This window comes from Sus scrofa, chromosome 7, assembly GCF_054392235.1.
Source record: "Sus scrofa isolate SSC_HxYL_T2T_F1_AM1 chromosome 7, Sscrofa_HxYL_maternal_Yorkshire_Landrace_v2.0, whole genome shotgun sequence".
Classification (NCBI taxonomy): Eukaryota; Metazoa; Chordata; class Mammalia; order Artiodactyla; family Suidae; genus Sus; species Sus scrofa.
This window is the reverse complement of record NC_139389.1, coordinates 40,497,964-40,510,744: the sequence shown is the minus strand read 5'-3', so window position 1 is coordinate 40,510,744 and position 12,781 is coordinate 40,497,964. Positions and strand designations below refer to the sequence as shown.

Below are 12,781 nucleotides of genomic sequence, written 5' to 3'. Positions count from 1 at the left end.
AGCAGGCATGAGGCAGTCTGGCAATCCTATGGCCCAAGTGACTGACTGGCTGCTGCCACCGAGAAGTAGAGGGCAGGGGCAGGGGTGGGTGGGGGATGGGGGGGTCTCAGAGGCAATTCTATTTTTCTGGTCCTCTACCTACATTCTTCTGAATGGGCCAGACATATACCAGCCTTGAACTCGTGCTGCCCACACAGAGAGAGCCCAGGAGAGAAAGGCCCCTGGTGAAGCTTTTCAAACAGCTAGCACCTAACACCCCTCTCCTACCATTCAGTAAGTGCTCAGTGATTAAACTTTCACCCTCAGAACTCTCCCAACCACAAGCACACATACCCCATACCCCAGCCTGTGCCTACCCCAGCTTTGCTTCTGGAGTCTACCTTACATCCCCCAGACCCACCCAGGTCCCTGGCTCTTCAGGCTGTGGCTCCTCTCATCCCCACCCATCCATGCTTCTCACCGTCTTCCCAGGAGAAGCGGTAAAAGTCCTCCAGTTTGGGTGACTCGGGCAGGTGGGTGCCCCTCTCGGGGTCATAGCCGATGTTCTCTGCCTGCCGCCGGGCGTGCCGCAGGATGGCCCCTCCCAGGTCCCGCAGGCGGACAGCTGCTCGGTGGAAAATTGTGTCTTTAGCATTATACTTCATGCAGTTGGTAACTATAAGGTTAAAGTCCTCCTCAAACTCCTCCAAGGTGCGGTACAGGTGGGACTCCAGCTTCCGCCTCATGGTAGAAAAATCCATTGGCTTGGATATGAATTCCAGGTAATCTGGAACCTAAACATATAAAACCTGTACAATTACAACAACCATTTACTAGCCAAACAGGCGCACCCTTCACCGGCACTCTTGCCTCCCCGTTTTCTGGTTTGGCCACACGGGTCTCACTCACAGGCCCAGGGCCCTGGCCCATCCTGGCCTGCTGAATCCTCACCATGGGCAGGTCTACTAGCCTTGCCAGACACCCCCATATTTTGTGCACCCTGTGACCCACCCCTTCCTGGCCTACTCACACGCCACTTCCATCTCAGGTGGGGCTCACTGCTCAGGAAGTAAGAGGGGAACTTGCCTCACTCAGGTTGACAGGTTCAGCAAAGATGTGTGCGGGATCCTTCTCTTGCAGCAAGTCCAGTGTTGTCCTCAGCAGAACATTGAATGGCATCAGCTCTAGCTCCATGGCAGCCTGCTGGAGCTTGACCTATGGGGGACGTGGGGAGAAATTAGGACACCCTCCAAAGAAGCACCAAATCTTTTCTTGGTAACTTGACTTTCACCAATCATGAACAATAAATTTACACAGGATATTAAGCTGATCAGTATATTTGAGGAACTATCACTGAACCCTCAGCCTAGAAATTATAGCAACAGCTACCACTTGTGAACATTTCCTATATATCCAGCACCAATTATAGTAATAATTGCTAATACTCTTAGAGTCCTTACTAAGCGCCAAGTAATGTTATTACAAAGAGAAAACTGAGACAAATAGGGAGTAACCAAGTGACACACAGCTAATAAGGGACAGAGCTGGGATTCACAGCGTGTGCTTTTGACCACTACACCACACAGTCTTTCTACTTACATTACCTTAATTAGGCATCACAATAACCCTGAAGGATTACTCCCATTTTACAAACATGGAATCTGAGGCCTGAAAAAGACCATGAGGGGGAGTTACTAACCTAAGGTCACCTGGCCAGGAAAGAACAGAGAAAAGATTTAAACCCAGGTCGGACTTAATTCAAGGGGCACACTGATGATATAAAATATGCCTTGGGCCAGAATTCCCACGTGGTATTCTGAGAGACTGATCCCATTGACCACTGACCACTCTCTAAGGTCAGCCTAGGGTGACCAGAGCCTCTGGGCTTAGCTCCTTAGGCAGCAAGTAGCCTGACATATTTGCAGCACTATGATGTACAAATGTTATTTTCTATGTGTGCCCTAATGTGAAAAGGTTGGGAATCCATGGATTAGACTATGAGGACCCCTGCCTCTTGGCTACATCAAAACAGGCCTGCCCATATCCTTTCCCTTATATATTTCTCTGAATGCGAAGAAAAGCTTGGACATAGGACCAGGCCTGGGATGACCCAGTTTGACTCCATGGACGGGGTCATGAGATGTCCTCCATGCCACTCATGCTAAGTATGGCTGCCCAGGCTCAGAGGTGGAAACTCAGGCTATAAGTCCATGAGAGAAGGGCTTGTGCTGGAGCCAAACAATGAAGTGGAGTTTGGAAAAAGAGAAAGAGGAACATCTCTAACCCAGGCCTCTGAAGCAAGTGAGTAACAGCTGATATTCCTGGACCAGGGAGAACAGTTTTGGCTCATCATTCATTCAGTTAATAGTTTTTGCTCTGTCATGTGCAAAGGGCCACAGGAGACACTTCCGGGATGCCAAGAGTATCAATAATGATGATGATGATAGCAGCTGCCACATCTATGTACCAGGTACTAGTCATCTAATCCTCACCACCTTATGAGGTAGGTTCTACTATTACTCCCATTTTATAATCAAAGAAACTGAGGCATAAGGAGACTAAGCAACTTATTAAGTGTCACACAAGGAGTAACTGGCAAAGCCAGAATTTAAACCCAAGCAGCCTGGTGCCACAGCTCATATTCCTAATTCCTATGCTACACTATCTACCTCAGCATTCCCTATGCTCAGAGGCTTAGAATCTCCTCGAACAGAGGTTAGAAAATTTAAATGACTCAAAACTATTAAGTATTTTTTGGTTTTGTTTTTTGGCTACCAAAAACATGTGGAAATTCCGAAACCAGGGATCGAAACTGTGCCACAACAGCAACCCAAGCCCTCAGCAATGACAACACCAGATCCTTAACCCGAGCCACCAGGGAACTCCAAGACTGTAAGTGTTTAACGGCCAAGTGAGAACCCTCAGAAGCTCCCTGGTCAGAGGTGATACTCACCTTAATGGTCTGGGAAGCTTTTTAAAATAGTTAAGGCCAGGTTGCCCCTGAGAATTCCTGAGTCAGAAGCTCCAGGGACGGGCCCAAGCCTACGATATTAAGCTTATGCTTGAGACCACGAGAAAGTAAACCCCCAAAGTCTGAAGCCATCAGCAGCACCACACCCAAAGCAGAGTAGACAAGAGCCCACAGTGCTGGTCAGGAAGGTGAGAAAGCTGACAGCAGATACAAGGCTCCTGGGTCTCCTGAAGCTGCAATGACAGGGGAGAAAAAGATCCTGAGCAAGACCCCTGGGGGCACCTCCTCACCTGCTCCCGTTTGAGCTTCTCTCGTTTCCGAATCAGCTCAATTAGCAGCCGTGCCCGCTCCAGGTCATGCCGGAGCTTCTGCCAGTATTTCAGCTCTTCCTTCACCGCACTTGTCTTCTCGTCCTGCTCTCGCTGCAGGAAGGATGGGAAAGGAAAGAGGAGCTGGGGGCCTCCTTCCTACCTAAAGTCCTCTCCCTGCCCAAGCCTCATGGGGCCTCACTTCCTGGACCCATGCTCCCCAAGAGCCCTTCCTCCCCCTCTACATCCATGCCTTCCTCTTGTGTGTCCTCAGCCTTACAACAATGTTCCTTCACTGCTGGTGTGAGAGCTGGGACTGATCCCCCTACCCCCAGGGACACCAAAGAGCAGCTGTGCATCCTCAGGGCAAGAAAGAATTTCAGGAGGAAACTAACAGACACCTCAGGATGGAAAAAATTTCGCCCTAGAGTTTCGGCCTGGCTAGAACACAAAGCGAAGTTTTTAATACAAACTTGTACTGACTGACTTGAACATACTTTAAACACCACCACCAGCAGCACAAACATGACTCCTGCCCTAGAAGAGGTTACAGTGTAGCTGAGGGAAGAAAGAGGCCCCGAGTTTGATATAAAGGGCACAGCAGCATAAAGACAACAAAAACTGATCAGATAAACTAAATATAAGATGCTGAGAGGACATAAAATCGAGCAGATCTCAGTGGCTGGGGTTGTGTCAGGGATTCCTGGGGCAAGCAATCTTACTAGGGTTTCACATGTAGTAATCGACATGGTGAACAAAGCAGTAAGAAAGGCCTCTTTTGGAACCGGAGGGACCACAGAGCAGAGTATGGAGGCAGAATTAGTGATTCTTTGCTTGCTAAGAAAAATGGGCTGGCCAGAGCAGAGACTGGAAAACCACAAAAGCCAAGGAACACCCAGGATCCAGCTAGCAAGAAACCTCCAGTGCCAGGCAAAGAAGCCTGGATATGGCCTTCCTGGAGAGGGGAATGTGTTCTAGAAAAGGAAATGAAATGACAGGATAAAAGACAGTTAAAATAGCACCAGGTGTAGAGCAAAGAAAGAATTAGAAGCTGGAGGCTAACCCAGGAAGCTGCGGCTGAAATCAAGGGGACATAGGTGAGCAAGGTAGCTGGGAAATGGAGATAAAGAGCCAGATACTGATATATCCCCCTAAAACAGGTTGGAGGATGATGAACTGTAGCTCATTATGGAATGAAGAATCAAAAGTAACCCCAAGGTGGGCAATGCCTGAGGTCAGAAGGAAGAATGTTCCATAACAATTATAGAGAATACGTTTATGGACAGGAAGAACAATAACGAATTCAGTTTCTAATATTTGAGTTACAGAAAACAATGTCTACATGGACATCTATAGTTCCTCTGCCCCAGAGGGACTGAGGGCAGAAAAGAGAGGGGACAGGACAAGAAACCTAGAGCTACTGCTACACAGTTATTGACAACTATGAGTAGACAAGCTCTTCAAGCCAACAGGCCAGCAGCAGAGCCCCTGGAAGTGTTACCATTAAGGAGTAAGAATTAGGATCAGCACATGCTACAGTCAGTGCGGTAGAGGTGGCGAGAAATGGTGTCACGGAGAAACTCTAAGACAAAGTGATTGTGGTATCAAATGCAGTCCAACGGTCTATAAGATGGGAATCGGAGGAAAGACTTGCTAGGCTGGGAGAGGGTTGCTGATGCTCCAGGAGAGGCTATAGGGGAGCAAGCAGACCATTTCAAGGAGAGCAAATACACACTCCCCCTTCAGGATTTCACCTACAAAAGCAAAAGTGAAATTAGACACAACAGAGGGCACCAGAGTCATGGAAAGGTTTGCCTCATCTCTGGGGCATTGGTGAGGGAATATTTAAAGGCAGAAATAATGGAACAAGTGAAGAGGGAGAGAGAACTAAATATGCTTTTAAAAAAAAAGGGCTTTCAGGAGGCCTCCACCATCTGGGCAAACACTAAACGTGCAGCAGCTCCAGTTTCTAATGGCTAAAAAATGTCACAATTGGGCAGGCTGCGCACTACAACTTAGGTGGTTAATTTGTGGGATTTTGTTTTGTTTTTGTCTGTTGTCTTTTTAGGGCCGCACCCTCGGCATATGGAGGTTCCCAGGCTAGGAGTCAAATTGGAGCTATAGCTACTGGCCTATGCCACAGCCACAGCAATGCTGGATCCTCAACCTACCAAGCGAGGCAAGGGATCAAACCCAAAACCTCATGGTTCCTAGTCAGATTCGTTTCCACTGTGCCACAATGGGAACTCCCAATTTCTGAAACACTTTTTTGGCAGATAGTGGTAGAGTGTCTTGAGCAAACTGTGCCTCTTCCTAATTCATGCAATGTGGTCCTCTCTTATTTAGCCCACTTCTTCCTTTCTGCCCTATCTAAAGGGTTGCCCACATAAATGGAAAGTTGAGCTTGCTTTCCACTCCCCTGGAATTTGCTTTAAGCCAAGCCTATCTCACCCAGAAGGATGGTGGATCCTGCTCAGATGAACTACCTAGAGGGGTGATGGCTACAGGCAAAGGCCCCACAGAGAGCTCAGGGGGGGGCACCCCAACCATCTCTCCTTTTTTTTTTTCCTAGCGGCCGCACCCATGGCATATGGAAGTTCCAGGCCAGGGACTGAATCCGAGCCACATCCTCAACCTACACCACAGCTGTTGCAATGCCAGATCCTTGATTCCACTGTGCCAGGCAGGGGGTCAAACCCACATCTCCGCAGTGACCAAAGCTGCTACAGTTGGATTCTTAACCCACCACACCATGGCAGGAACTCCCATCTCTCCTTCTATACTCTCCGTCTCCCTTCACCACCCTCGAATTACCACTTCACCTACCTGCTCAGCATTCCTTTGGGACTGCAGGTGGGAGTGCAGGCGCCGGATGAGGGGGACACCGTTCCGTGCCTGCCGCTTCAACAGCCAGTAGTTGTGAAGCCGCTGCATGAACTGGTTTTTCCTCTGAAAGGAGAGACCACTACAGATCTTGTTCAACCTTGAGTAGAGGCACAGGGAGTAAAAGACAAGGTCAGTGAGCAGTCCAGATTACAGCCTCCTATCCAGACCCTGGTTCATTTCTGAACCTTAGAGAGGAGAACAGAATAAAGTGGCCAAATGCTTCGCCTCTAAGGCTTGAAAAGGACAGCAAGTCAAGCAGCTCAGATTCAGCAAGAGATACTTCACTTGATTTTCCACCTCCTGCCTTGCAGTCTTGATCCTCTGAAAGAATCCTCTCCCAGGAACTCTGATCCTGCAGTCATGGACTCCTGAGTAACAGGCCTGTGCTCCAACAACCCCACTCTTGATAAAGGCAGCAAAAGAGAACAGGAACTTGAGTAAACTGTGGCCAATGTGGTCACTATTTCCTGCTCCCTGTGCCTAAGCATCCACCAGACCAGGGAGGAGACCACAGCCAAGATGGAAAGAAAATTAGTAGGAACACAGCAGGCTACTGCTTTCTGAGCCCTTGGAGTTGTCTGACCTCTGGCTTTTCATTAAAAATCTCAGTAGTCTTGGGAGCTCCCGTCGTGGCTCAGTGGTTAATGAATCCGACTAGGAACCATGAAGTTGCGGGTTCGATCCCTGGCCTTGCTCAGTGGGTTAAGGATCCGGCGTTGCCGTGAACTGTGGTGTAGGTTGCAGACGAGACTCCGATCCCAAGTTGCTGTGGCTCTGGCGAAGGCCGGTGGCTGGCTACAGCTCCGATTCGACCCCTAGCCTGGGAACCTCCATATGCCGCGGGAGCTGCCCAAGAAATCGCAGAAAAACGCAGAACAAACAAACAAAAATCTCAGTAGTCTAAAAATGCCTAATTTGAACCAAACTTAAAAAAATGGATCTAAAGGTGTAAGAGGATGGAGAATCTGAAAATTTAGCTGGGTAAACAAAGATAAATAGTGTATGATATCACTTATATGTGGAATCTAAAAAACACAACAAACTACTGAATATAAAAGAAGCATACTCCCAGATATAGAAAGCAAACTAGTGGTTACCAGTGGGGGTGGGAAGGCAATGCAGGCATGAGGGAGTGGGAGAAACAAACTACTGGGTGTTAAGATAGGCTCAAAGATGATGTTCAACACCAGAAATATAACCAATATTTTGTAATAACTGGATATGGAAAGCAACCTTTAAAATCTGTGTAAAGGGAATTCCCACTGTGGCACAGTGGAAACGAATCCGACTAGTATCCATGAGGATGTGCATACGATCCCTGGCTTTGCTCAGTGGGTCGGGGATCTGGCGTTGCTGTGAGCTGTGGTGTAAGTCACAGATGTGGCTCAGATCTGGCATTGCTGTGGCTGTAACAGAGGCCGACAGTTTTGGCTCTCATTCAGCCCCTAGCCTGGGAATCTCCATATGTCTCAGGTGCAGCCCTAAAAAGCAAAAATAAATAAATCAATTAAAAAACAAAATAAAATAAAGTCTGTATAATGGAGTTCCCATTGTGGCTCAGCAGGTTAAGAACTAGACTAGTATCCATGAGGGTGCAGGTTCAATCCTTGGCCTTGCCCAGTGGGTTAAGGATCCAGCATTGCCATGAGCTGTGGTGTAGGTCACAGACGCAGCTCCAATTTGACCCGAGCCCAGGAATTTCCAAGTGCCACAGTACGGCCCTAAAGAAATTAAAAATATAATAATAATAAAATAAAACCTGCATAAAAATAAACATTAAAAAAATTTAGGGAGTTCCCATCGTGGCGCAGTGGAAATGAATCCGACCAGGAACCATGAGGTTGCGGGTTCGATCCCTGGCCTCACTCAGTGGGTTAACGATCTAGCATTGCCATGAGCTGTGGTGTAGGTCACAGATGCGGCTCAGATCTGGCGTTGCTGTTGCTTTGGCTGTGGCCGGCAGCTGTGGCTCTGATTAGATCCCTAGCCTGGGTACCTCCACATGCCACGGGTGCGACCCTAAAAAAGACAAAAGACAAAAAAAATTTAAAAATATTAATTAAATATTAAAAATTTAAAAAATTTAGCTGGAGCTCCCATAATGGCTCAAGGAGTTTGGAACCTAACTAGGATCCATGAGGACTCGGGTTTAATCCCCAGCTTTGCTTGGTGGGTTAAAGGATCCAGCATTGCCGTGAACTGCAGTGTAGGTCGCAGATGAGGCTCAGATCCAGCGTTGCCATGACTGTGGTGTAGCCTGGCAGCTACAACTCTGATTTGACCCCTAGCCTGGAAACTTGCATATGCTACAGGTGAGGCCCTAAAAAGACAAAAGGCAAAAACAAACAAAAAAACTTAGCTGGCTCAACTACTCCAAAGGAGAAGTCTTAAGTTCAGAGTTTGGGAAGTGGGGAATGGGAAGGGGTGAGAATGGAATTAATGAGACCCCACAATCTCCACCCTAATGCCCAAACTGCAAAGTGGATCACATCATCCCCATGTTAAAAAAGATGGAAAAGGCAGCTTAGGAACAGAGGCTAAATGCACTGTCAAAGGCATTAATACAGTTAAGATGGTGAAGCCGGGAAGGATTTGAACCCATGATCTCTCTGCTACACCATGCTGTGTTCCCAAATTGGTTAAGCAAGGCCTCAGTGCTCCTGTGGTGTTTCTTCTGCTACTCTTCCTCTCACTCCACTGAAAGGAAGATAACTGTGGCTAAACAACAAAGTAGAACCTAAGAAGGATGTGCATGTTGGGCTGGACATTGCTCACCCAAGGCCTTGTGCCTTTCCATGGTCAGACATTCCTGCCCCAAAGCCAAGCGTACAAAATCAAGGCCTAGGCCTTTCCCCACAGGACAGATCCCCCACCAACACCCATGCCAAGCACACCTGCCCAGATGCAGGCAGCCCCCTCCCCCACTACTCTTGGCCACCGAAGGCCCCAAGAGCATTTGTGCAGGTGGGGAAAAGAATAGTAACACAATAGCAGTAGCAGCAGCAGCCACCATTTATTGAGCGCTTACTATTTGCCAGGCACTATGCTGAGTGCTTTACTTATATCATCTCATCTATTTTTCCTGACATCCCTATGAGGTAGATTCATTTACAAATAAATAAATTAAGGCTAAAAGACGTTAAGTAACTTGCCAAATATCACACAGGTAATTAGTGACAGAAGTCATTGAAAAAAGATTCAGTGCAGGTCTCTCTGGTTCTTAGCCAGCACACTGTGCTCGCCCCTGCAAGAGACCACCTCTAAGAGCAGACCTAACAACCAGAAAGTCTGGTCCAGGCCATAACCACCTTGCAGATGCGGACTAAGCATGGACCCACTCCCCTAAGGGAAGAGGGGAGCCTTGAACAGCTCTGTGGCCAGAAGACCCATTTCCCATTGACTGAGTTGGAGCCTCTCCCTCTGGATCTCCTCCGCTCTTGTGTCTTAGTTCGACTGCCTGTTTCCTTCACACACCTCACTCCCCACTCCAGTACTCCTTTCTCCCCATCCCTCACATCAAGAGAGACAGACAGCAGGAATAGAAGCGAGAGGCATCATGAACCCCAGCCTGTGGTCCAGGGTCTGTTGCTTTCCCCCTGGTGCCTTCCAGCACTGAGAAAAGGACTTGGCATATAGTAAGTACTCAATAAACATCTCGGTGAATGAATTAAGGAGTGAAGAACTTTACCTCCTGTGGTCGCAGTTTCTTCATCTGGGGGTGTGGGAGAAGGTGCAAGGACTATGTTAGATGAATAATCTCCAAGATTCCTTCCTGCTCTATCACAATATACTTTTTCCTTTGGGTGTGCCCACAGCATACAGAGGTTCCCAGTTCAGGAATTGAACCCTGCACCAGAGCAGTGACCCAAGCCACAGCAGTGACAATGCCAGATCCTTAACCAGCTGCGCCACAAGGGAACATGACACTGTACACTTTTTAATGAACATCTCCAATCAGATGAGCCTCTACTGGAAAACCTTTCCTGTTTCTTGCTTCTCTGCCAAGCTCCCATCCCTCCAACAGCTCCAACTATTTTTCTGATTGTTTACAACAGGCACAGTGGGAATTCCTGTAGTGGCACAGTGGAAATGAATCCCACTAGCAACCATGGGGTTGCAGGTTCGATTCCTGACCTCGCTCAGTGGGTTAAGGATCGGGTGTTGCCGTGAACTGCGATGAAGGTCACAGACGCGGCTCGGATCCTGCGTTGCTGTGGCTGTGGTGTAGGCCAACAGCCGTAGCTCCGACTGGACCCCTAGCCTGGGAACCTCCATATGCCGTAAGTGTAGCCCTAAAAAACAAAAATAATAATAATAATAATAATGATAATAAAATAAAACAGGTACAATGGTTTCTGTACAGCAAACTCAGTGGAGGCCAAGGTGGCTTAGTTACACAGCTGAATTAAATGATCTTTTCTCTAAATCTAAATGTTTCTCAGAAGGAGAAATAGCATATCTTTTCTACCCGACCACCCCCTTACATACAGTCTCCATAATTCCCAGGACAGCAGAGGCCCACACTGAGCCCTCAAGAAACGGTGGTTCTCAATTGGAAGTACTTCTATCCCCATGAGGGTTACTGGAAACATATGCGGAGAGGTCTGAGGTTGTCACAAAGACCAGGCAATGAGGAAGGGGACACAAATAGCACTTACAGACAAAGACCACAGATGCTAAACATCGAGAAATGCATGGGACAATCCCAACAATGAATTACCATCCTGTCCAAAATGCCACTTGTGCCCTGTTGAAGAAATACTGCCTTAGACATCCTGCCACCTGGGTTTCTAAGCAACTTAGTGGCTGTCTCGCCTTGAACCAAAGGAGACACTCTGCTCTGAAGGGCACAATCAAAACTACCAACCATGCCAGGTGAGCCCAGGGTCCAAAGGAGAAGTCTAAATCTGAGAGCACAGAAGAGAACAGATATCCACCAACCTTGGGGAAGGAGGTCTGGCTCAGGGCCAACACCAGCCCAAGAAGAAACCATGAGTTCTTGGGGAGCCCTCCTGGGCAGGCTCACCTGTAAGAGGGTATCTGTGGGACAGTGACCATGGGGACAGTAGAAGGTGTGTCTCGGCCCACTTCCTCTGGCTCCTTCTTGATCCTTTGCTTTGAAGTCATCTTGTTCTTCTTGGACACACCCTTGAGGGAGCCGCCTACCCCACCTTGGCCTTCATCTTCCTCTTCCTCTTCCACCTCTTCCTTCTCTTCCTCCTCCCCACAGCCCTCCTTCAGTCCTTCCTCCTCCCCACCCTCACTGAGGCTTCCAGGGGAGTCACCCTTCCTCCTAGCAGTGGCAGCACCTGGCGGCGAGTGGGCCTCACAGTAGGCGGTCTTGCGCACTGTGAAGATGGTGCCATTGAGGCTGGTCTCACGCATAGGCTCAATCTTCATGAAGAGCCCAGCCCGCTGTGCACATGTCACATGGAAGGCCGTGTAGCAGTTCACTTTATGGCACTGGATGGCTGCGCCCAGCCCCTTCTGCTTGCAGATATAGCAGGTTAGTTTCCAGCGGGCAGGGGGGATGTTGTCAATGCCCTCAATGGGCTCCAGGAACACGGTGTTAGCAAAGCAGACTTCAGGGATCCAGATGGCACACACAACGTGGGCCCAGTGCCCATCGCTGGTCTGTTTGAAGGCGCCACCCTTATTGGGACAGAGGACGCAATCCACAGGCCGGGAAGGAGACTGCAAGCAGCAGCGGCACAACCACTGGCCCTCAGGGATGTAGGGGACACCATAGCACTCCTGGTGTACAGCCAGGTTGCAGATGTCACAGAAGAGAATGACGTTGCTGTTGTGGCATTCGTCATCCAGGCACACGCAGCAGAAAGCATCTTCGTCAATGAGCGACTGCTGGGCTCCATTGCTACGACTCTCCAAGTACGACTCCTTCTCAAGCCGGTCCACCAGCAGCTCAAAGGTGTCTGCTGACACCAAACCGTGCCCATCTACCCGCCGCTTCTCGTTCACCATGTCCAGCCAGGCCAGGTCCTCCTCATCCATGTCGTACTCAACCTCTGCATCCAGGTCTTCAGGCGGCTTCTCGATGTAGCGATAGTAAGCAGCAGGCAGGGGGGGAGCCTCTGGCTGACTGCCTGAGTCCACCACACGGAAGCTGGGTTGCGGGAGGTGAAAAGAAGTGCCAGATGCATACTTGGAACAGGACTCCTTCTTCTTGCCCTTGGATGAGGGTTTTTTGGACTTACCAGGGAACTGAGGCTGCTCACTGTTTTCCTTGTTACTGTTGCATTCAGTGATATCCTGGGCGGTCAACTCATCCTCTGTGATGATCTTGAGTGGGTCATAGATGCTAATACGGTGCAGACGTCCATCGATGTCCACCTCGACAATCCGCTGGGCCTGGGCATATGTCAGGGTCTCCCGAGTGGGTGAGCACTTCAGACTATAGGGGGATGGGGAGCGCCGGCCCTCGGCATTCTGCCGCGATTTCCGGCGAAGCTTCCTCATGGCACCTGAGAACCAACGAGACAGGCCTAAGGAGAGAAGGCCAGGAGACCGTGAGCTGGATGAGCAGGCATACGTGCACTCATTCACCCTTCCATCTGATCAAGCGGCCACTGAGCAAACTCACTGTTCCCTCTGTCTGAACATCCTGCTCCTCAGGCAC

At 49.0% G+C, this 12,781-nt stretch overlaps 1 protein-coding gene across 22 annotated transcripts in view; it reads right to left on the bottom strand.

The window, feature by feature from the left end:
* Positions 1-12,781, bottom strand: part of BRPF3 (bromodomain and PHD finger containing 3) — a 40,612-nt gene that overhangs the window by 23,976 nt on the left and 3,855 nt on the right. For 10 of the 22 annotated variants that reach the window (XR_014809934.1, XR_014809936.1, XR_014809933.1 and 7 more), the window contains exons 2-6: positions 11,171-12,647; positions 6,085-6,241; positions 3,241-3,372; positions 1,066-1,194; positions 461-773 (exon numbers count right to left, since the gene is read on the bottom strand). Coding sequence is in view for 10 of the 22 variants with exons in the window: in XM_084967862.1 (XP_084823988.1) it covers positions 461-773; positions 1,066-1,194; positions 3,241-3,372; positions 6,085-6,241; positions 11,171-12,621 (2,182 nt within the window). In the remaining 12 variants the exon portion in view is untranslated. Of the gene's footprint in view, positions 1-460; positions 789-1,065; positions 1,195-3,240; positions 3,373-6,084; positions 6,242-9,832; positions 9,857-11,170; positions 12,648-12,781 lie in introns of those variants that run through there. The other 12 variants (XR_014809940.1, XR_014809938.1, XR_014809937.1 and 9 more) reach the window with 4 other exon arrangements.